This window comes from Tiliqua scincoides, chromosome 5 (assembly GCF_035046505.1).
Source record: "Tiliqua scincoides isolate rTilSci1 chromosome 5, rTilSci1.hap2, whole genome shotgun sequence".
Lineage (NCBI taxonomy): Eukaryota > Metazoa > Chordata > Lepidosauria > Squamata > Scincidae > Tiliqua > Tiliqua scincoides.
The window spans coordinates 15,918,478-15,943,705 of record NC_089825.1 but is presented as its reverse complement, the minus strand read 5'-3'; the positions used below and the strand labels follow the sequence as shown (position 1 = coordinate 15,943,705).

Below are 25,228 nucleotides of genomic sequence, written 5' to 3'. Positions count from 1 at the left end.
TTTTTAATTGAGGGACAAAGAAAGAGAGAAAATGCACAAACAGAGAAAGCTTGAATGCATATACTCTATGAAAAATGCACATTGCAAGCTGAAATCTGGAATCAAAGATAGGTCTGGAAAGGTTGAAGACTACAAGTGTACTTCCCAGTAACTCTTTGGTTATATCCATCTGTGTGCCACAGGGAAGTGCTCAGTTTATCAAGATGTGCTTCCATCCTGTGGATGTTGCCAGACAAGGAAAAAAGCAGCAATCTGCTTAATTTCAATGTGGAATTCAGGTAGAGACAAATTTATTCTTGGCCTAATTTCATAGCTGAGGCAGCCATCCTTCTCTAAGGGGGAAAAAGATACTATTTGAGTATGCCATTTAAGTATGAGATGCTGTTAATGCAGTGTTTCTCAAACTGTGGGTTGGGACCCACCAGGTGGGTCAGGATTCATTTTCAGGTGGATCCCCATTCATTTCAATATTTTATGTATATATTATATGTATGTATATAAATATGTATATATTATATTTATGTATATATTATATCAGACTTGATGCTACCATGGTATGTGACTGCATTTGGGGAAATGTTACAGATCTGTACTTTTAACAGGCTATTATGTATATCCTTTTAACAATGATAGTAAATGGGACTTACTCCTGGGTAAGTGTGGGTAGGATTTCAGCCTAGAATTGTTAAAAATTTTCCTGCTTGATGATGTCACTTCTGGTCATGACATCACGTCCTGTGGGTCCCACCAGATTCTTATTTTAAAAAGATGTTTGAGAATCTTTTTAAAATAGATTTAAAAGTTTGAGAACCACTGCATTGATGTGAATTGAGTCACCCACTTTCCTGACTTTGGCTGTAATCTTATGCACACTTTCTCAGGAGTAAGCCCCTTTGAATTCATTGAACAAATATGCTTGGGATGGTGCTGTTTGTGACTTTAGTGCAGACTGAAAAGCAACATGGAAGCAGCAGATGTCTAAAATATCCAGACAGACCCTTTAAAACATGGCCAAGTGTCAAGGCAGATCTACTGTTAGCAAATGCCAGTTCAAGTTACTATAAGCTTATCGCTATGGGCTGTTTCAGAAGCAGCCTCCATCTACTCACCAACTTATTCCACTACATGTAAATCACTCCTAAGAAGCATCAGGCAGACCCCTCTCTCGTAGCTTGGCATTCTGTGCTGGCATCTGAGAAGTGCTAAGTGGGAGAGATGCTGCTTGGCTCACTTTAAACAGAAGCTTTTTATTGTACAGGACTACTTGAGAAAACACTGTAGATTTTGGGTTTGAAGTACAGGGGGGAAAAAAGCAGCAAATTCAGCAGCATTGGCTGCCTAAAAAGCTGTTTGAATTGAGAGTTGGTGGGTGATGTGTAGCAAAATCTCCATATGACTCTTTAAAAGCACTGAGGTACATGGCATTATGTAATTAAAACAAATCTGGCCCACGGGAGCAGCCAACAGCTGCACTTCTTGGCTACATCTTGCTCACAGCTGGAATTGTTAATACTCCACATGAACAAGCAGTTGGGCAAACTCTGTGCAGCACCATTTGTCTTCCTTGGCCCACAGGGCTGTGACATGTTTTGACAGCTCCACAAATGTAGGCAAGAAGGGGGTATGGTACAGCTCACTGGATACCCGTTTTGAAACTTTGGTTAGACAATGCCATTGTCAAGGAGGCGAATATTGGACTTGCTTGTGCCATAAATGGACTAACTAAAAATAATGTACTCTGCAACATTTAATCTTAATATGGATTTTGAATTGCTGAAAGTTCTTAAGAAGAACTGCTTTGTATACATCATGCCCTCCACATGGAGGCCACTCCACATGTTGGCTGTCATCACAAAGTAACAGCAGTTCACCATACTAAAAGGCCTTTTTCCTCCATGCAACTGCAAATGTTTCTTTTTGGATACTTACAAAAGTGAGAAGAACTTTGACCGATCTGTGTGAGGAGTCTGCCACAATGCGACAACCTCAGAAGGGGATTGTCTTTAAGACTGCACTCTTATGCACACATACGTGGGAGTAAGTCCTATCAAAGCCATTGGGGCTTACTTTGGAGAAAGCACAGACAGAATTGTCCTGCAGATGCGTCAGAGGGACATTTGACAGTTTGGAGAAGCACAAATGTCAGGTTTCTTTTTTTAAAATTTCAAATGCATGCTTCAGAAAGACTATTTCTTCAGAAGTTCCCTTCCTTACAAAGCAATACTCTTGCCTCCTCTTCCCAAGCTTTAGGTGTAGCCCAGAGAGGCAGGATGGTGTGTGGTTTGGAAGCTGGACTTAGACCTGGACGATCCAGGTTCAAATCCCCACTCAGCCACGAATCTTCCTGGGTGACCTTGGGCCAGTCACTATCTCTTACACTCACCTACCTCACAGGGTTGTTGTGAGGACAAAAGGAGGAAAGGAACCATGTACACCACCCTGACCTCCATGGAGGAAGGGTAGTATGAAAAATAAAATAAATAAAATAGATGTTTGGTCATTAGTGCATTTCTTTTTCATTAGTCAGTGTGTCCTGCTGATATCAATGGCATACAAGAAAACAAGCTTGAATTTAAGAGCTTGTCTTAAGTTTGCAATCCTTGACTCTATAATCCTTGCATGAGTAAGGAAAAAAGCATGTGTGGAATTTAGCTCCAGTCTAACCCACATGATGAGCAGACACAAGACCTCCTATAATGGATGGCATTCATTCAGCTGATGATGTGCTTTCTGAAATGTTTCTTGCCCTCATATTTTTCAGTATGGGGTTTCTTTTCACCTTTCACTGACATCCACACATGGTGGCCCTTAGGGATAAACTACCTATTAATGGTAAATACTAGGAGATACATTAAAGGGCTTTTTGAGTTATAACACATAATCACGCCTACAGAGTCCAAGATTCTGAAGGGAACACTAACTTGGCTGTCAACACATAAATGTTGCCAAGGTCCCATCCTCACAATTGTGATCCTGGTTCCTGTGCTGCCTGGGGCAAGGACTGCAAAATGCTGCCCTCCCATGCGGCCCGGAGGCCTAAAAAAGTCATTTTTGGTTTGTGACATGCGCTGCCTCAGAAGGACTAAAAAATGTCACTCCTGGTTTTCTCTGGAAATCGGCCCTCAGAAGGCCTAAAAATGTTCTAAGGCCCTGTAAACAGGCCTGAAGGAAAAGAAAATGGGCAGCTGGGGGGGTCACTGTGGTGTCCCCCTGCCAGGAGGCATCCTAGAGCACTTCTCTCCCCAGGTACGCCAGTGTACCTTCACATTTTTATTTATTTGCTAGCGAAATGTCTACCATAATGACAGCTGGGAATTGTATGAAGGATTTGCATATTCGTGAGGAGTCTGCATTCATTCAGTCATGACTGACTAGCTGTATTCCTTATTTTCCTGAATTATTCAGGTATAATAGTCATTTAAACAAAAACAAAAAAATGAAACTTCACTAGTAACTGAGGACCTTGCTATATAAACTTCAGAATGGCCACACTGTTGAAAATTATATAATATCAGAAGTGGGACATCAAGATTATCATGAAGTCATGCAACCGAGAGCATGTCTGAGCAAGCCTTATTAACTTTTGTTAGTGAAAACATACAGATGTGTTTGTCTCAAGAAATTAGAGGACAGGATGTTTCTCACAATAGTATGTGCTGACTGAACAAACTTGGAGGAAGAAAATACTTTGAGGCACGGGAAAGGATTCACCTTTATGACTTGAGAACTCAGAGGTTAAGAGCCACAGCTTTGAAATTAACTACTTTTTCTTTTGGCTAATCAGGCCTACAACACCACTGTCCTTAAGGAAGCATTATCATTATTAGTGCATTTGTTTTTTGCTTGTAGCAAAGCTTCTGGTGCCATGTTGCAGCGGAAACACTGTTATACACATATACACCCTGTTAATAAATTACTCTGGAGGCTGTGCCTGATTGTGGTTTAATAAAGGAAATGGGAGTAGCTGAGGACTGACCTTTTCACCTCTCTACAACTATTAATACAAAACATTTTAAAGTGCTGATCATCCTTGGAGAACTTTGGGGGGGGTTTCGTTCTTTGGCAAACCATACAGAATTTTTTTAATGTCCAGATCTCATGCCATGAAGCCCTATGAAGCTGCAAATTAAGAGCTTTTCCAAAAGCTATTAGCTATTATATTGATCGAAGAAAGAGGACCAGCTGCCACTAGGAGATTCTTTCCTCTGTGCTCAAGTTTATGGTAGCAGTTTACATAAACTCTTTTCAAGAATTCTTGCTAGAAAAGAAGAATGCTGTAAAAGTGCCAGAGCTGTGGTGGAGAAATTAGTCAAGAACTACTTGATTGGCTGGGTTTTGCACAAGGGTGAAGGATATAAATAGGACAACAGTCTCCATGGCTCTTTATGGCTTTTCCTCCATTAGCTTGCAAACACATATAGAGGTAAAATTATTTATTTTGCAAAAAGTGCATGTGCAATTCAGCTTGCAAATTTTTTGGTGGTATTGTCACCATTTGGCATTCACCAATGCAGATGGGGAAACTAGCTCTCTGAGCTGCATATACATGTGGATGTAAGGAATAAAATATTTACTGTACTGAGCTTGAAGACCAGATGCTACTTCAGAGACTTTGAACAAATGGAAAGCCAGAAAGTGCTGCAATTCATTATATTTGTCTTTGGCACAAGTTATGATTCTGAAATGTATGATATCTTTTTAACTAGAAACTTGGGGGGGGGGGAAACCCCCGCAAAAACCCATACCTGGTTGCACTGTGGTGTCGCTTGCTGTCGGCTTTTCTGTTATCACGGCTGTGGTACTGCCTAAAAGGAGAAGTGCATATGTTATGTCACATGGAACAGGAAAGAGGGACTCATAAATCCTTAGTACTAGTTCCTTGCTTGAGTACGTAGATATGTGAGTGTTGATGAATGAATTTCTCCCCAATATGTACCATCAAGATCAAAGTCCCTTTTTCAAGAGGGATGATAATCGAAAAATTTCACCAGTGTTGTCTCAGGTCTAACCATTTGAAAAGAAATCTTCCACATTTGATAGGGGCTAACTAATTTACAGTGAGACCAGCGACGTGTGGTGTGGGTGCAGCAGGTGAGGCAGGACAATCCCACTGGAGTTCTTTGAAAAGTGCTGCCACTGCTTCTGCGGCTATGATCACACAGACACTCACACCCCACATGCTTTGAACAGCAGCTGGAGTGCATGGGTTGTGAGTATTTGCACGACCAAAGCCTGGTGGCGACGGCGACAGTACCGGCAATTTTAGACGGACCTTAGTGGGGTGGTCCTGCCTCATCTATTGCCCCCATACCACCCACTGCTGATTTAGACCAAGAACTATAATTATCTTTCCTGTCTCTTGTAAAGTTAGACTAGACTGAAAGCCCAATCCTGAGCTCCTGTGGCACGCGGCTGCGGCGGCACTGAAAAAGGTTGCTGCCGCATCCTGCGCACCAACAGCAACCATGGGCGGCACCCTTTTGTCCCCTTCTCCCGGGTAAGGAAAGTAGCCCTGCAATGGGGCTACTCGATTCACAGTCAACCAAAAGGTTGGCGGTGAAGTAACAGCATTTGTGTTGTGTGCCAAGCCCCACATGAATGTTCTGGATCTGGTGGAGGAGAGCTCTATCGGACCCGCCTCCCTCCCTCCCTGCTCCCTCCCCCTGGCATGCCTCCTACCTGCCATGTTCCCGCCTCCTGCCTCCACCCTCCCCAGAACGCTTCCCCTCCGCCCGTGCTTTCCTCTCCGCGGTTCGGCGGTCCCTGTGACCGCCAAGAGGCAGAGGACGGGCATCTGCCCGGTGCTAGCTCAGCGCCAGCCAGTGCCAGGCTAGCACGGGTGCTCGTCTGGCAGTAAGCCTCGCAAACGTGCCTTATGGCACATTTGTGACAGTGCGTGCCGCCGGTAAGCTGGCACGTAGAGCCCAGGATTGGGCTCTGAAACAACACTGACCATTCTCTAGTTGGTTTTCTTCCAAAGGTAAGTGCTCAGACCTTTGGAAACTCAGGAGAGATAATTCATTTTGTACATTTTCATCTATTTGATCATCCTGCTATAGTTTTTGAAGACATATTTTATCTTGTAATACATTCCTTTTTGTCATTCTAAACCTATAGAAAAGGATCTTTTTCCCCAAGTGGACTGAGTGTGGTAAGCAATAAGCTGCTGATTAACATCAGCCATGCTTTCCTTCCATCCCTGCAGGGAAGTGTTTGAACTGCTACAGTGAGTATGATTGTGATGAGGTTTAATGAAGCTATATCACTTTCAGGCCTAGCAGAGAGTGATGTAATAGAGTATGTGATGAAGGTGTGAGTGAGACATGCAAGATGTAGATGGCACAGAACATACATGAATCACGAATTGTCTCTGTGAACAAAAAATCTTCATTGGGTTGGTAAATGGAACAATTAGCTTTAAGCGCATTTGCAATTATATAGTTAAGCAAGTTTGCTTTGATGCACTTGGATAATTAGGCTTCTGAGGCAGTGTACAATTAACAGAACTGTACATTTGAGAGCTCAATATCCAAACTCATCAAATTAAAGAAATAAAGTAGCCAGCAAAATATTTTTGCTTCATTTCCTTCCCAGATTGCAAACTGTACGAAAAATATTTAACAGTCTTCTACTAAATGTTTTTAAATGGTCACGCCTGTACTTTATAATACAAATCTACCGACTTTTATTAATCAAATATATAGTATACCTGCTAAATGAGTCATTTCAGAGTCTAATATGGTGAACCTTAATCTTCCTTGTGTTTTCTGCTTTCTATCTTTGCATTACTACTACTGCTACTACTACTAACAACCCAATCCTATCCAATGCTGACACAGTAGGGCTGTGGAGCCCATGCCGTATCCAGTGTTGGAGTTGAGCAGGTGAGAGGTCTCCTCGGGTTAGGGAACACTGGTTACCCCATGTAGTACACCAATCTGCTCAATAGGGCCACTTAGATTTGTGCCAGCTATTTACCTTGCCCGCAGTTAACATATGCGAGCAATGTGACAATTAACCACAAACTTGTAAAAGAAAATTTTACATCTTGGTTCAGCTGAGCTACCAGAAGTCAGTGGCTGCTAAGACCACTAGGGAATATCACTAAAGGCTAGTGGATTATATTTATATGTCTTTTTGTCTTAGAGTTTGGAAACAGTTATGACTCTCTCCTCAAAAAGGATAGGAACTGAATTTATATCACTAAAAGGCAGAGATGTTTGGTGGGGAGAGCTCACTTCTGAGTGAGAGAGTAATACCAGCTAGGGAATAGGGTTAGTTAGAAGGCAGCATGGAAAAGAGAGAAGTGCATAGGATGGAACCAACCCCATATTTCCCTGGCTCCTAGTAGATTGAAAACAGAAGGAAGATCAAGGTAAGGCAAAACTAGTGAGAAGTTTGGAAACCAGATTGTTACTAATTTATTACTTCACTCTTGGATTTTCTTTGTCATCATCCTCAGTGGGTGGGGCAATCTGGATTAAAGGTGAAGAGGAAGAGATTTAGGTTTGTGATCTAGGAACATTATCAATGGATGGATGGATAGCCTTCCCTCTTAAAACTTGCAATAAGAATGACCTACTAAATCGGTTTTAAAGAAGATGCCACAATTAGCAGAAAACAATGTGTGGGTTTTCATACATTAAAAAGAATCGCATGAGTTTCCCAATGTTGAGAGCTGGCTGATCTTAACCACTTCCGCAGTTGAACAGTGTTTTGTTACTTTTGACTTAATTCCATAAAGGCAGCCTGTGAAAGTGTAATTTAAAAAGCAGGCTCAGTAATATTGGGCTCTTTCTTTTTTCAGCATGGATATGCATTGTTTTCAGCATTTATTGTCATTAAAAAAACTAGAGATTCAGAAAGCGCTGAATACTTAAATAACCACTGCATTTGCTTTTTAAGGTTTTTTCCTATTAGTTTTAGGAGAGGCTTTTTCTATTTAATTGCTTACTAAAGGGGAAAATAAAACCCACTCCAAGTCCCTTAACAACTCTTTGCTACCTGGCTAAGGTTATCTAAAGTCCTCAGAGTATGCATTGCCAGATTTTAGTGTGTTCAAAATGTAGCTATGTAAGCTGTACAGCTCTATAGGAAACAATAAATGTTTAGCCCTCAAGCACATAAGGGAGCGATCATGCAATAACTTGTAGCAGGATAAAAATGAAGCCACTTATTTGTAGGTATCCAGCTCTGGCTAATAGAGAGGCTCTATCTAGCAGAACAGGCATATAGTCTTATGGGATAAGAGAGTTCCAAACAGTAACATAACCCTACCTAATGATGGCATATAACAGAAACAGAAATATTTTGGGCTTCGAAAAAGTGAGCCCACAAGAGACTGCTGTTTGCTGCAGCTTCTTGTTTTGTTCAAGTGCTCAGCAGTGCTACACAGACCTGGTCCTATCTCTAAAAAAGATGGGAAGGAAAGGCTGCAGTTTCAGTTTAGGCAAAACTGAATGCAGTAATGAAATAGAAGAACCTTTTTTCTCCAGTTCCAGTGACCGAATTGCTAAATGGTAAGCGCAAGGTAGAGAAATCTACCCTAGGCTGCAAAGAAGTTGGATCTAAGTCAAGATGCTCCTTGCTCACCAGCTCAAAGTGCTCACCAACATATCAGGGTAGCTACTAGCCCCTCTTCAGGACATTTAAATAACATTAGCCTACATCTGTGCTAAAAGTTGATTTAAAAAAGTTGCTGGATGTTTGCTAATACATAAATCATGCCTTAAATCTCAAGTAGTGAGATTTAAGTAGTGAAAACAGATTTTCACAAGTAGTGAAAACAGATTTTCTCTAAGGTTGGATGCTTCAGTGCAATCCCATACATCAGTGTTTCTCAAACTGTGGGTTGGGAACCACTAGGTGGGTTGTGAGCCAATTTCAGGTGGGTCCCCATTCATTTCAATATTCTATTTTTAATATATTAGACTTGATGCTACCATGGTATGTTACTGCATTTGGGGAAGTGTTACAGACCTGTACTTTTAACAAGCTACTACAGATATTCTTTTAACAATGATAGTAAATGGGACTCCTAGATAAGTGTGGGTAGGATTGCAGCCAAGGATTGTTAAAAATGTTCCTGCTTGATTTTGTCACTTCCGGTGGGTCCTGACAGATTCTCATTCTAAAAAGTGGATCCCAGTGCTAAATGTGTGAGAACTACTGCCACACACATTTTCCTAGGAGTAAACCACACTGAACACATTGGGATTTACTTCTGAGAAATGGGTATAGGATGGCACTGTGAAGCTAGTTGGTTTGTCAGTGGAGGCCAATTTTAACTGGTTGAGATTTATGTATATACAGGTCCAGCCTATTTATACACGGATTTGACTCAACACAAATGGGCCACTGCAAATGAGAAGGAATGTGCTGATCCCTGGAGAAGGGGAAAAATGCATCCCTTTAAAATCAGTTTAAAAAACTGAACAGTCCTTTAACAATAGCCTCTTTAATGAGACAGAGAGGGGGGGCAGCTGGCTGACAATCCATCAATCCTTCTCTCTCCAGCGGACCCCTCCCTTCCCTCTGAGCACCTGAAAGAAAGGTGATCACTTTGCATTGGTGAAGGGAGGGGCTGTGTGAAGCATCTTTCTAAACCCTTGGAGGACCACTGATTGATGAATTGTCTTCTTAAGGACTCTTATCTTACATCACAAAGGTCAGTAAGGCTGTTTTTAAATCACCAGAGCAAAGGAACTTTGTTTTTTAAATTGATTTGCCAGCCATGTGAGTGCCTGGAATGGAACCCACGCAAATATTGAGGCTCAACCTGTATGTATGTATGTATGTATGTATGTATGTATGTATGTATGTATGTATGTATGTATTTCTTTACAAAATTTGTAACCTGCTTTATCCCAAGTAGGCATTCAAAGCGGCTTATAAAAACCCCTGCCAACTGGGTAAGAGGCACTTTTTCAAGTGGGCACTCCTCTTTTATTTAGCAGGGGAAGAATAACTTGTCCTCCTCACCCCAGCAGCGTCTTTTCTAGTGTCTGTCTGCTAGCGTTCTTTTGCATTTTTTAAAAAAAATATTGTGAGCCCTTTAGGGACAGAGAGCCATAAGTTATTTGATTTTATCTATAACTCACTTTGTGAACTTTTCGTTGAAAAACAGTAAATACTGTTAATAATAATAATAAGTCAATAAAAACATAAAATACAATATTAAAATATAAATATTGACAGTTCCAAAAAAGTATATAATCTAAAAATCTAAGTAAAAGCCAAGAGCAAAAGAACCAGCAAACACTAAAAGGAACACAAGCCCGCAAAACTAATACTTAAAATTTTTTAAATATCCATATTAAAAAACCAAAACCTCAGAAGGCGAGAGTAAAATGTCTCTAAGCCCCACTGGAAAGCTTCTAAGGAGGGAGTAGTTTGTGGATTAAGAGGGAGGGAATTCCATAGAACTGGTGCCACTATGGAGAGGGCCCTATTCCTTGCAGTCACCCTACCCACCTCCATAGGTGGCGGCACCCATAAAAGGGACCTCTCTGATGACCGGAGAGAATGAGCCAGAAGTTAAAGGCACACTTATTTGTTTTTCAGATATTATTTGGTTTATTTATTCTGGTGTAAGTAGGGGGCAGAAAAAGAAAACATTAAAGTTAAGGGCTAAGAAGGGTCAGGTTAGTACTTGGTTAGTACTTGGATGGGAGACCACCTGGGAATACCAGGTGCTGTAGGCTTATACCATAGCCTTTCGAGACTGAAGGTTGCCAACCAAAGTTAAGGAGAAAGGCTTTGCAGGCAAAATGCTTATATTTCTCATATTCAGTCCCTTGTATTTTCAGTTAGCAGGTTGGGAAGACCTTTCCCAGAGACCCTGGAAAGCTGCTGTCAGCCAGAGTAGACACCACTGGGCTATATGGGTCAAAGGGTCAAGATAAGGCAAGGCACCTTCATACCTTTGATGACAATAAATAGAGGTAACTTTTGTTGAATAAAGTGTTATCTCACACTTCCTTCAATATCTCATAAAGATACAAGCATTGAGTCTTTGGTGATAAGAAAACAGATTTAAATGTGATTGATTAATCTAGGTACAAGGACATCTGCAAGAGGGATGTGAAGGCCTTAGGAGTGGACCTCAACAGGTGGGAAACCCTGGCCTCTGAGCGGCCCGCTTGGAAGCAGGCTGTGCAGCATGGCCTCTCCCAGTTTGAAGAGACACTTGGCCAACAGACTGAGGCAAAGAGGCAAAGAAGGAAGGCCCATAGCCAGGGAGACACACCAGGGACAGACTGCACTTGCTCCCAGTGTGGAAGAGATTGTCACTCCCGAATCGGCCTTTTCAGCCACACTAGACGCTGTGCCAGAACCACCATTCAGAGCGCGATACCATAGTTTTCCAAGACTGCAGGCTGCCAACTTAAGGTAAAAAGTACATGTCTGATCAACTACAAATTCTGTAATGGGTTGACAGCCCTAATTTTCAACATGCATTAAAATGAGTATACTGAAATTGTTGCAGTGCTAATTTGCTCAACAAAAATGGCATGCATATGGAATAATTTCAACATGCTTGACAAAGGCAAAGAAAACCTTGCAACTGGGGACTGGACTGAACGGAAATGATGTTGCAATGGAATGAGGATGGTTTCTGCACCTGTCAACTGGAAGTCATCACCTGTTCCGCTGTGGCAGTTAGCCTGGTCATCATCACATTCATCCACAAGATTGCTGTCTGGAGTAGTAGGGACTGATGTAGGTGCTGTAACAAAAAAATTCCAGTGTGATTCAGGTAAAACATACTCTGAGGCAAACCAGGATTGCCAAATGCAAGCAAGACTCTGTCATTTGCCAACAACTCATTTGTTATAGAGGAAAGTTTTCTTTCTTTTTATCATCTTTTATTTCCAGACTTTTGTCCTCCCATTAATGTGGTCTGTGGCATCCATGCTGTAGGGAAAGAATAGGAACTTGTAATAGCATCCTTCTACCCATTTATGTTTTAAAACCATGGGAAAATAAAGATTACTGGCTTATCCCTACTCAATATGCAAAGGCCAAAGGGATCATATGGTCAGGTCAGGAGTATGATTTTGAGATCACAGATCATTACTGCAACAGTGAGATAGCAACTCTGTTCCTGATACAAATTTCCAAGGTATGTTCCACTGTACCCACAAAACTCTTGACAGAAAAAGGCTTTCCCATTTGCTACAGAGAAAGCATCTTTGGAGAAGCATCTTTATGTATACATTTTTACTGAGTGAGAGCCCAATCCTGTGGTCTGCGCTGCACCTCCGCGGCGTGGACCACAGTCACAAACGTGTCGTAAGGCAAGTTTGCGGGGCTTACTGCCGGGCTCCTGCCGGAGATGGCTTGGCTCCGGCCGGCGCTGAGCCAGCGCTCAGCGGGCGCCCGCGTTCCGCAGCTCGGTGGTCTCTGTGACTGCTGGGCTGCAGAATGGGTGATGGGGCATGGTCGGGGGCATGGGGGAGGCATTCCGGGGAGGGGGGAGGCATTCCAGGGGTAGGGGAGAGGCAGGTCCGCAGAGCCAAGCTCCCCAGGATCCAGGGCACTCGGACAGGTCTCCTCGCCCTACACGAGCGCCTTCACTTTAGCGGCGACCAAACAGTCGCTGCTAAAGTGAGTAGCCCCATTGCGGGCTGCTTCCCTTACTCGGGGGAAGGGGACGATGAAGGGGGGAAGGGGAAGAACGAGCTACCGCGGGAGGCTCTGGATCCAGTGGGAGCCCTTTGTGGAGCCACCGGGTCCCACAGCTCTGGGCAGCTCAGGATTGGGCTGTAAGTGGAACTGTGCACTGAAATGAATGAGGAAGCACTAGCTGGAGTAAAGCATACATAAGTTGCTTGTTCTTTTATGATTGCATGTATAGGTCAGGATGCAAAGAGGTGGTTAGAGTCATAAAAAGGGAGATTTTTTTTGGACATTTTTCTCTTGAACAGCAGATTCTTGTGCCATTACAGAAAATACTTTTGAAACTATTGTTGGTTTCAATAGGAGTTTGCCATGCAACCTATTCCAGATGTCTAAAATCAGTCTGTATAGATTGGTTGATACTGTTGCAAAATAAAATCAAAAGCCCTGTTACAGCAAAAAATTCTGCACAAGTTTTGGAAATACATGGGCTATATCACAGATCTAAAGCCATCGTTAATAGGAAAAAAAATCCTATTAAAATTATCCTTAATAAATTGAAATGATCTTTTCTCATATTCTCCAACATTCAATCATAATGCAAACCCTTTAAAACCAAAACAAAAAAGGATGCTATGAATAAATATTTTTCTCCTCTATGTTGTCAGAATCATCTTCAATTATGTATCTTATCAACCAAAAAATCTCTTGAACAGCAGATTCTTGTGCCATTACAGAAAATACTTTTGAAACTATCGTTGGTTTCAATAGTAGTTTGCCATGCAACCTATTCCAGATGTCTAAAATCAGTCTGAATAGATTGGTTGATACTGATGCAAAATAAAATCAAAAGCCCTGTTACAGAGAAAAATTCTGCACAAGTTTTGGAAATACATGGGCTATACCACAGACCACAGATCTAAAGCCATCGTTAATAGGGAAAAAAATCCTATTAAAATTATCCTTAATAAATTGAAATGATCTTTTCCCATATTCTCCAACATTCAATCATAATGCAAACCCTTTAAAACCAAAACAAAAAAGGATGCTATGAATAAATATTTTTCTCCTCTATGTTGTCAGAATCATCTTCAATTATGTATCTTATCAACCAAAAACTCCAAGGGTACTAGGACAGAGTAAGAATTTAATTTTCCCCTAGAATTGAGAAGTACAATGTTCTGAGTTTAATGACTAACAGAGAAGGAAGAGACCAAGCATTTCTCACTCACCAGTGGCATAAGCTGAACTGTGCATAGGAAAATAATGTGATTAATTAATTTTAGGTAGTCCAATTACCTTCAATTTCACATCCCAGTAGTTCCATCCTCAGTCCCAACCCACCATGGGTGGCTCTTTCAGGGTAAACACGGATGAACCTGGTTGTCGTAGGCTCAAAAGTCCGAAGCTCAGGGGTATCATAGTTAGTGTTACCTTCAAAGATCTGCAGAGAAAAAAAAAAGATGTTTAATCATCACAATAGTGAGTTCATTTTTAGACAGCTGAGATATTTCACGCCCCGAGCATTTGAGCTGGTTGACAGGTAACCCAAGTCCCAACCATTTTATAAACTGGCTGACTCTGCATTCATAAATGAGGAAGGAACAGACAGTTAAAGTGTCGCTGAGAAGCTGCATATTTCATTTCCCATAAATCAATCCATCAGGGTCAGTACAGAAGCCGAGTGCTTTAATGAGACATGTTTTAAATGAGGCTGTGATATGGAATGTACATGGGTTACTGCAGGTGCCAGGCTTAGCTGCAGACTAGATTCTGTCAATGTTCATGTAGTTATAATAAGACAACTCTTCAAGTGAGAAGCTTCAACTCTGAATCACTCCACTTGTCCAGATGCTCATAAATTATAGTCCTATTGCAAAGGTTCAAATTAAATATTGGGAGCAGAAGCTGTATGGTAGAGTTCTGTAAGACTACTACTAAGGAAGGCTAATTGCTGCTAAGATATATTAGACACTGTGGAAAGGTATCATTATGGGCAGCCCAATCTAAACCTTGAATTCATCCAGTGCAGGCCCTCTGCGCCAGCTCTCAAGTGTTGCAAATGTGCTGCAAGGCATGCTTGCGCTGACTGGAGAGTTGGCCTTGCTGGCACAAGGATGTGCACTGGCTTGCCAGAGCCAGATCCCATCCCTGTGCCAACCGAAGCAAGCTGGTTTACACCATGTGGCACAGGGCATGGGAGAGGGTGGCAGGAGGATGTTCCAGGGGTTGGGGGGGGGGGTTCTGGGTAGAAAAGGGCAGAACAGGGAATGGACTGGGTCTGGGAGACCCAATCTGGGTGGGACAGGCAGCAGCAGCAGCACACACATCATCCTAAACCCCCTCCCAGCCTGCCATTACATCAGGCTGTTCAGAATCACACCAGCTAAACAGGGCAGGCTGGGGTGTTACACGGGGTAGGGGGAAAATACCTCCAGTCTGCTCTCAACCTGTGTAGGATACAGTGCAGGCCACTGTGGCTTGGTTGTACTGTTAGAATTGGTTAGGATAGGTTGTATCATTAGGATAGGCTAGGATTGTGCCCTTAGACCAGGAGCAGACACACTTCCAACTTGAGGGCTCTTGAACCTTTTACAATAGTAAAGAGGAAGGAATTTCAGCAGGTGTAGTTTGTCATCTGTAAGATGACAAGCAGCACCTGCTGAAATTCCCTCTTCTACACAATTGTTAAAGATCCAGGAGCTCTAAAATTGAATGGTTGGCCACCTCTGCCTTAGACATTCACTTCTGTTGTGACTGAGGTTGGCATTGTGGGGCATGGGCCAAAGTCCATTGCTTGCCATGCAAGGAATCCACTGCCAATTCTGTCCGGGAGTCCTGGCTTGATACGTATTCTCCTTACTGTTGCTGCCTGTTCTCCTGCTGTTTCAGAGTGACAGCCCAATCCTGTGGTCTGTGCCATGGACCACAGTCACAAACATGCCGTAAGGCACATTTGCAGAGCTCACCGCCAGGCTCCCGCCGGAGCTAGCCCAGCGCCGGCTGAAGCTGGGCTAGCGCGCAGTGGTTGCCTGGGTTCCGCAACTCGGCGGTATCCTGGATCGCTGGGCTGCAGAACAGGAGGCGGGGGCATGGCCGGGGGCATGGGGGAGGCATGCCAGGGGGCAGGCGGGAGGTGTGTTGGGGGGAGAGGGAGAGGCGGATTCATGGAGCTGAGCTCCGCAGGATCCAGGGTGCTTGTGGAGGGCTGCGCGCCCTACACAAGCAGCTTTACTTTAGCGCCAACTTTTGGGGGGCTGCTTCCCTTACTTGGGGGAAGAGGGCAAATGTCCTCTTCTCCTGAGATGCCTCCTGCAGTAGCATGGGAGGCGCAGGATCTGGCAGCAGCCCTCCACGGAGCCGCTGAGCCTGGGCGCTGCGGGCAGCTCAGCATTGGGCTGTGAGTGAGCAGTGAAAGGAGTGCAAGTATGGGGGAGAGGGAATGGATCATTCACTGTGGTCCCTGGCCCACAAAGATTACTCATACTCAAGATTCCTAAGAAGTAAAATACATGCAACAAACACAAAGACCAGTATGTGCATGGTTTTAAACTTTGTTTAATATGAGTGGGCTGCATTGCAGCATATTTCTTTCTTTTGGGATCCAGTCTGAAGATTATGGTGTCATACTTAGCAGGGAATTGAACCCAAATCCAAACTCAAAAATAGACTCAGAGTGATTTATTTTCCCTAATGAATTGGAAGTCAACCCAAACATAACATACAGAGGTAGCCCTCGGTATCAGCAGGTACAGTACCAGAAGACTGGAATATCCAAAGATTCCGAACCAATGAGGTGAGCCACCTGTAGCCCTCTGAACCTGACTGCAGCTGTACTCCAGTTGGGTCCAGAGGCCCTTGTGAGGTCTTAAGACAGCTGAAAAGCATGACTTCTGGTTTTCAGCCGAAAACTGGATTTCGTGCTTTTCAGCCCACTGAAGGCTTCAGAGGGGTCTCCAGATTCAACTGGAGCACTGCTCTGCTCAGGTTCAGAGGGCTTGGGGGCTCTGAAATCTGCTGATTCTATATCTGCGGATTTCCTTATCCACAGGCGTTCCAAGGATAATGAAGGCCACACTATATTTGGTTTCCTTGAAGTGGAATGGAATGCCTAAACTGGTAACTTGTTCAGAAAAAGTGGCAAAGTAATCCAGCACGCAGCTTTGAACTGTATTTCAATTTTTAAAAATCCTTTATCCTGTTGTATGTATTTTGTTTGTATCTTTAAAAAATCAGTACTATTTTTGATATTTTTTTTGACTTAAATGTATTCGATATCAATTCAGTATCAAGCATAAGAGCTTGATATTACTCTTTATGAATGGTTCCTAGAATGAACCACTTTTCAAAGTCTGAACTGGAGAGTTAAAAAACACTGATGAACCTGAACGGAAAATTGCAATGGTTTAACTTCCTGATTTAAGAGAATTTCAAACCTTTAGTTTTCATTCTTCCCCTCCATGTTTTGATAAGAACATTTGCAGCTGCTTGGTACTGAACACTCTGAGAAGGGAACAGGCCAGAGTATAGAGCAGTGTTTTTCAAACTTTTTCACCTCGCGGTGCACTGGCAAGGCACTAAAATGGTCAAGGCATACCATCAGCTTTTTGACAATTGACAAGGCACACTGTGCTGTCGATGGGGGCTCACATCCCCCAATGGTCCTATTGATAAATGACCTTCTACCAAATTCCCGCAGCACACCTGGGGACCATTTGCGGCACACCAGTGTGCCACGGCACAGTGGTTGAAAATGGCTGGTATAGAGCATCTGCCACAGCAGCACATTCCTTCTAAATGACCCAGAAGCTGACAAGACAGAGGCCGAAAGAAAGAAAGAAATTCCACCAAATTTTGCTTTTCTTTTTTAAACAGTGTAATAGGAAGCTACAGGAAAAGGCTAATTATTGTTCTTTCAGTGTTAGTTTGTGTCACCAGTTGTTGCTCCTTCAAAGATTCTGTATAGGAAGACACTGATTTTCAGCTATTTTTGGAAAGTGGTCCTGGTTATTGTACAGGATGCTGGACTTAGTGTTCTGGCAACTGTAGCTCCTCACTGTACCTGTTCCTGTTCAGCTATCATACTGAGGCTAGATTCTAGGGTCTAGCTCACACATGCATGCATTTCACTTGATTCCTCCATTTAAAAAGGTCAATTATAAGGATATGGGAATACATCTAAAGAGCTATATTAGGCATGCCTAAGGATTTGCACAGATCCACTGGCTTTTTCTTGTAACAGCAGGACACCACTCCCCTCTCCTCAATGCCACATTGCAAACTGCTTTTGAAATTCCCTTTGCTTTCAAAAGAAGAACGCAGTGCATTTTTTAAAAAATCTTAGTTATAATCTAGGACCAGCTTTGGTTTATGTACTAGCATGCAAATGAAAGTTTATGTGATGCAACAGATGTCTTGATCTGAGAGAGCTGGATTTGGACCCCACTTCAACCATCTGATCACTGGGTAGTGAATGTCACTATCTCTTATTCTTGATTCCCTATCTGGAACGTAGAAATATTTAGTGACCGGTCTCACAGGGTTATTATAAGGACGATTGGAACAAGCAGGGGTAAAAAAAAGGGGATCTATTTAAGTACTACAGTTATTCTTAAGTCGCGGCTCCCCTTGTCAAGGGCATACGAATAAATTAACTTTATGCATTGATCTAATGTGGAAACTACAGTACCATACTACAGTTATATGGTAAATGCCTGTAAAAGTGTCAGAAATAATTCTAACGGATTCAGACTTGACATGCCAAGACCTGCTAAGTGGACAAAGAGGCACCATTTAAAGTAGAGTCCTCTTACATTTAGTAGGGAGAGAGTAACTGTCAATTTTCACCCCAGCATGGCATCTTTGCAAGCTGATGCTGGTATCTGTTCTGCATCTTTTTTAAAACTGTGAGCCCTTCAAATTCACATCTATGTTGAAATGCTTCATTATATAATTTTAAGCCTGGGAAGTTAGTTTCTTGTAATCTTCATGTTACAATTTAAGGAACTCTTGCTCCCCCTCCCCCCATAAAATTATTTAAGATATTTTGCCACATTTACAATTGAAAAATAGAAATCCAGGGAGCATTTGAAATGAGAAGTTTAGGAAGTATGAGTATTTTAACTGCCTGAATTCATTGTTACCATGATAAACTGACAGTGTAGTTATAGTAAACAGTATCCTGTGGCGGTTTACTCAGAAGCAAGACCCATAGTATTCAGTGGGGCTTACTTGCAGTTATGTGTGTAAGATTGCAGTGTTAGACTGTAGGTTTACAGTGTTAGAAGGTATTTTGAAATGGAGATCTCTAAAGTCCCAATTCTATCCAACTTTCTAGGACCAATGCAGCCACAATGCACCTCGAGGTAAGGGAACAAATGTTCCCTTATCTTGCTGAGACCTTTGTAATTGCCCCGACACTTCAGGATACAGTATACACCCTGGCAGAGCTATTTCATATGGCTTCCTCTAAAGGCTCCACAGAAATGGTGAACAGTAAGGAGGATAAAGAACATCCTGGTCTCATAGCGCTCTGAATTATGAAATCATGAAACCTATCTTTATTGATTTTGGGGTGGGTAAAGGGCCTTCATTTAATATCAGAAAGCCCTATTCAGACCCGATTATCTGCAAAAAGGTTTGGAGACATGCTTCCTCCAGGCGCTAAATTTTGTTTCAATGATAATAAAGGCTCCCTTCTACAAGAGAAGCCATGAAAAGAAATGCTATTTACAGTGCAGTCATAGGCAATTGTAACTATGGCATCCAAGCTAATTATCATTTAATAGTAATATATAATAATGGAAACTTTTCTATAAAAGGTTTTCGAACGATGTACTGACACACAGGCATAGAATTCAATAGACGTTTAATGGTCTCTTGAATCCTAATTATACTGAATCATTGTCTCGTGTCATCTGTGTAGTCTAGAGTCTAGACCTATCTCTAATTAACAAGTGTTCATTCATATGCACCAATCATTTCAGAAAGGATTGAGGGAGGGAAAGGTAATATTATTTAATCCACTGCTTGTATATAGAAAACATAGCACCTGAATGAAGGAGAAAAAGAATTCCAACCAAAGACAAAAAATATAGCTACTTTGAGTCTTTTAACACCAAAAGAATTAATGAGATCTCACAAGATGGCTTTGGATGATCCGAAGTAGGATGGAGGAGACATTTGTACCAATGGCAGCAAAGTACTGGAGGAAGGAGGAAGTTAAATGACAAATGAATGGAAAGGGTCAGGAAGGGGCACAGAAAAAGAAACAAAGTCCATGGTGTAGGCATGTCCATGGAGCATTGTTAACTGCAAAAAGGCCTTACTGAAATGAATTCCTACAATGACTGGGAAGCAGGTTTGTTGTTTTAGGCCCAAAGTGAACTACTTCATTAAACCGATTGAATTTAAAGACAAGTGACGTACTTCAACGGATCTCAGTGGGCCTGCATGTTGAGATAGATGAAAATGTTGTGGAATAAAAAAAGAAAAAAGAAAATGAAGGGCTGGATATCGAGGAAATTATGGCAGATGGGCACAGGACCCAATTCTTCTAGAGCAATGATTTTCAACCAGTGTACTATGGCACATTGGTGTGCCACAGATGGTCCACAGATGTGCCAAGAAGTCTGGGGAAGGCTCATTTATTAGGGCCATCGGGGGATGTGAGCAACAGTCCTTACCAACAATCCTGTGCGCCTTGTTAATTGTAAAAAAAACTAATGGTATGACTGGACAATTTTAGTGCCTTCTCAGGGCCCAATCCTATCCAACTTTCCAGCACCGGTGCAGCCTCAATGAAGCTTTGAGGTAAGGGAACAAATGTTTCCATACATTGAGGAGGCCTCTGTGACTGCCCCACCACCACAAGATGCAGTATAATCCCCATTAGCACAGCTGCACCGGCACTAGAAAACTGGATAGGATTGTGCCCTCCTTGTGCTATCGGATGAAAAATGTTGAAAATCACTGCTCTAGAGGAACGAAAGTCACAGAGGAAATCAGCATGAAGGATGTGGTACAAATTGGATTACTTTTCAGACCATCTAATTAAGATTATAGTGACTATTACTTTTTTTTTTTTTACTAGAAAGTAAAATTCTTTTTGCTAGAATTGAACTTCAGTGGGATGTACAATGGAAGTACAATTAGGAGAAAAAACAATGTGTTCTCATCTTAAGGATTCCAAGGGAACCTTCTGTCCACCTTCAGGTGCAGGAATTGAAGCACTATGTCAGTGTTGTTCATCCCAGATCTTGGGGCTGACTGGTAGCCCAATCCCATCCAACTTTTTAGCACCAGTGCAACCGCAATGCAGCCCCGGGGTAAGGGAACAAATGTTCCCATGCCTTAAGGAGGCCTCTGTGACTGCATCCCCAACACAGGAAGCAGTGCATACCCCATAAGCACAGCAACACCAGCACTGAAAAATTGGATAGGATTGGGCCCTGAGACAGCTTTCTACATAGTGTTATGATTTGGCACCAGTAGTGGTGGAGTGTTTGGTCAACACCAGGCCAAAATGATGCACATGAGCCACTTTTAAAGTGCCTTCCCTTCACTGCTCTCAATATCCCACCCATGTTATTATGAGTAAACCCTGAATAGGAGCCACTATGCTAGCCAGTATGCCAATTTCCCCAAGGTGGCTGTAACTTACAGATCACCCACAGTGCCTGATCAACATAATTGCATTATTCAAATGTACAGGGCATAGAATAACCCTGGAAAGATCCTGCCAACAGAGGACAACAAGACCACTTAGGCCAACAAAAGAACAACAGGCTCAAACCTCCAACAACTCTCATTAAACTTACACCAATTCAATTCCCTTTATTTCGCTGCTAGAAGAAAAGGATGCGGCAATCAAGCCCCTATTGACAGGGTGCAGGTCTCAGCCATTTCTCCAGTTCTTGACTCAATTATCTTGTCCTGACTCAAAACAGTTCATGGATGGAACCTAAATCTAATCCAATTATGTCAAGGAAATTGACTTGGCCCAACCCAGAGGAAATGACTGTAAACAATCAAACTTGGGGGGGGATGAGGATGGGGATGGACAATATATAAACAAGGTCCTGATGGCTCAAGAATTATGTCTCTCCTATGTCCAAAAATCTTCTTTTTGCCCTCCAATCTTTTACCTGCTCCGACCTACCAAAATTCACTGTTTCAAGCTTCTGTGCCTGATAAATACCACTGCCTTTCCCCATGTCTCTCTCCTGGACCCTTCAAGAGCTGCCACCCACCTTGTCCCTGCTTCAAGGCATCACTTGATGAAGTTGCTCTGTGCTGCCTCCGAGCTATGAAATAACTAACCTGGCTAGAGAGTCACAATTTGGGAATATTACTTTGCACCCTCCAGTTGGAGTGCTCTATCCTGCTAGGTTATAGCACCCCACAAAGAAGGCTTTCACGGGGAGCCAGGAAGGTAGCAGCTTTTTCATCCATCCTACCTCCCTTCTTCCCCTCCATATCCCTTCTCCTACTCCTTCCTTCTCTCCCTCAAATCACCAAGCCTAGCTTCCCAGCTACAAAACCACCCACAATGCTTTCTGCTCTCTGTGGAACAAAGCTAATCTAAGTAATTGTGAAGAACCACACTGTCCCCTTGCTACCAATATCACTGCAACTGAAATCAGAGCGAAGTTATTATAAGCCTAAAGTAAAACTGAAATCACTACAAAGCTGAAAAGCTTATTTTACAATAGTGTTTTGGATTAAACCACACACAAACATACAGCTAATTCTAACTAGGATTATTTTGCCTCTCGTTCTGATATACTGCAGTGACTTTGATTTATCCTCCTATTATTGTAAAGCAATCCTTGATTGTGTCTAGCGATTTGAATTCTTTTGATTTTCTGGTTCCTACAAAAGATACAATGACCAATAATCAACAATCTTTTTGTATACATGTTTGAGTACACATGTAAGAGCATTCCTACATTTAAACAAAAGGAGCAGGAGGAAGAAGAAGAGGAAGCAGGGGTTATTTTGTGGGTTTTGGGGAAGCACTCTTGAAGGGTAAAGCTGCTTTTTAAACTGAACAGTAATTTGTCATTTGGGAAGTAGGGACAACTACTGAGAAAAGAAACTCTGGTTGCATATATGATGCCCTTATTAGATCTTGGTTCTGATTGCATGCTTGTCTGGAATTACAGAAAATTACGGTTCGGAAATGCTTTTCATTTTCAAATATTTTCATATTAGGGCTAGCCTGAAAGCAAAGGAGCAATGCAAGCAGTTGATTAGAATGTAGCATTTTTAAAGAAATTCTGTGCTGTGCCAAAGACTTGCTCCCCCCCCCCTGCATCCTCTGTGATGCTGAAAGACATCTTAGGATTGTCTGTTGGAACGCGCAGTGCAGCTGCTTGTTACTTGAGCAGATTCAACAGCATTTCATTTCAAGAAAGAGAACTACTTTTAATTTATGCTTTTAATCACTGTCATTACCATTACATACAGGCAAACTTTATTAACATTTATAAAATACCTGGATCCTGTTTTAAAATCCATAAGCCTCTTGAATCCTAGAAATTTATCAAACTTCTTTATTACATTTTCCCCCATGGAAGAAATATTATTAAATGTGTTGAATATTTCAGTAGGATTATGCATGTGATACAACATCCAATTTTTTCGTGGAGGGGGGGGGGAAAGTACTAATCTCTGAGGATTATTTTTGTTAGCTATGAAAAGCTGTGAGTGGACTTAATGTGTTTGCCAGCATTCATTTTTGTCAAGACTGCTAGTTTTGACAGTGATGGCAACTGCCTTGAATTTAATACCAGAAGACCAGGCAGCATAAGGTATGTCACATCAAAAGCATATGGTGCTCAATTTTTTTCCCCTAGGGCTTGGAAGAATATGTCAAAACAACATGTATTAAAAACACATACACACACGCGCATGCGGTCAGATCTCATTGTTAATTCTTTACAATTTATGGCGGACCTCTAAGTTGCAGTATCAAGGTCATTAAGAACAAGATCCACTTTTGTAATTATTTCTAAACAAAATAATTATGAAACAGATGCAGCTGTTTTAGAAAAGCTGCAACAGACCAAGATTCGGTCAAATATTTACAGTGTGTTTTAGAAGGAAAGGTATTATTATCTTAAGCCCTGGAATAACCCATTTTCAATGGGCAGGAGGGGGCGGTTCTGGTCAGCACTTGTGCATGCTGAGATCCTATCCCCCTTTTCTTAGCCCAACATGTCCCCTGAGGTTCCTTAGGCCAGCTATACTTGACATAGATCTGAAGATACCTGTTCACAGCCAAACTGCATATTATTTTTACTTGCTTCTCCTGGGTTGTCTTGTTGTCTCCCCTGATGCTGTGCTTGCTTTGTTGGTGCCACTGCATTGTATAGGCTGGTTGGGGATAGGATTGGGGCAATTCCTATTTAGCTCCTGCATACGACTACCCCATACTATCAACTGTTTCAAAAAGCTCATAGCCCTTCAATACATTTTGTTTATAAACTCACCTTGGCCTTCTTTTTGCTGGCATCCATGATCCATTTCCAGTCTGATCCATTGTAGCTGTATCCAATTTTGAATTTTCTCATGAACACCTTGTTATCTCTGTGCTTGCCTCCCTGCACAATTATGCCTCGCACTATCTTCTCCTCGCCAATGTCTATCTGGAGCCATTCCTTTGCGTAGGTGTGAGTGGGTGGTGGTAATGCCCACCCTATACGGCTTGTTATCAGACGAACGTTTTCTGGGATCCAGCTTCGCTCCATTTCATTGGATGCTGTAATCTGGGAGTCGCTGATGAGCCCAGAGACCATACCCAGCATGCCAGAGCAAGGATAATCTAAATAATAGTAACAGATACATAAATGAGTTGTTAGCATTTGTAGAGGATTTTTCCTAAGTAGTCAAACTAATGGTAATCCTTATAGTGTGCATGATATTGTATTATTATCCAAATATTACATATGAAACTCCCAGCCACTTTATACCAGGTCAGACAATTGGTCCATAAAGGTCCACATTGTTTAGTCTATGCTGTTGGAAGGTGACTCTCCAGAGTTTCAGACAGACATTGTTACCTATGACAGACATTGTTACCCTTACCTGTGCCAGGTCTTGAACCTTACCCATTGAACCTTGCCTTACCCCTCTCTTACCAGTGCCAGGGATTGAACCAGGGACAGTCCAAAGCATACATGATGCATACTGCACTATGCCCCTTCCTACTAGCTACATATACAGGCGTCTATTACAGAAAGAGGCTAATGGTAAGTTGAAGAGGCATTTGAAATTGGGATTTAAAAAATCATGCTCTTCACCACCGCATGATGACTTGGAGCCAAATAGTCAACTATACATTGTCTCTCTTTTTTTCTCTCTGTATATGAAGAGAATATATGCTAACTTCACTGGATTCTACGTGGGACTGGCAGACTACAGATTCATCACAAGGGCTGTACCGGATGGTCTTTGGAATCTTCTCAGCCCTTCAATAGCTCAAGTGCAGCCCTCATTCTTAGGACATATCTTCATTTTCTGAATGATCAATTTTTACTTTCTTAAAAAACAAACTACAAAACAGGTAGAGGAACTAACAAAATACTACAATGTAATTCCTTCC

At 42.1% G+C, this 25,228-nt stretch overlaps 1 protein-coding gene across 3 annotated transcripts in view; it reads right to left on the bottom strand.

Moving 5' to 3' along the window:
- NRP1 (neuropilin 1) overlaps positions 1 to 25,228 on the bottom strand; it is a 177,237-nt gene that overhangs the window by 18,606 nt on the left and 133,403 nt on the right. For 2 of the 3 annotated variants that reach the window (XM_066626915.1, XM_066626916.1), the window contains exons 9-12: positions 24,117 to 24,448; positions 13,921 to 14,065; positions 11,624 to 11,728; positions 4,746 to 4,805 (exon numbers count right to left, since the gene is read on the bottom strand). In XM_066626915.1, the coding sequence (XP_066483012.1) occupies positions 4,746 to 4,805; positions 11,624 to 11,728; positions 13,921 to 14,065; positions 24,117 to 24,448 (642 nt within the window). The remainder of the gene's footprint in view (positions 1 to 4,745; positions 4,806 to 11,623; positions 11,729 to 13,920; positions 14,066 to 24,116; positions 24,449 to 25,228) is intronic. The other variant, XM_066626917.1, reaches the window with a different exon arrangement.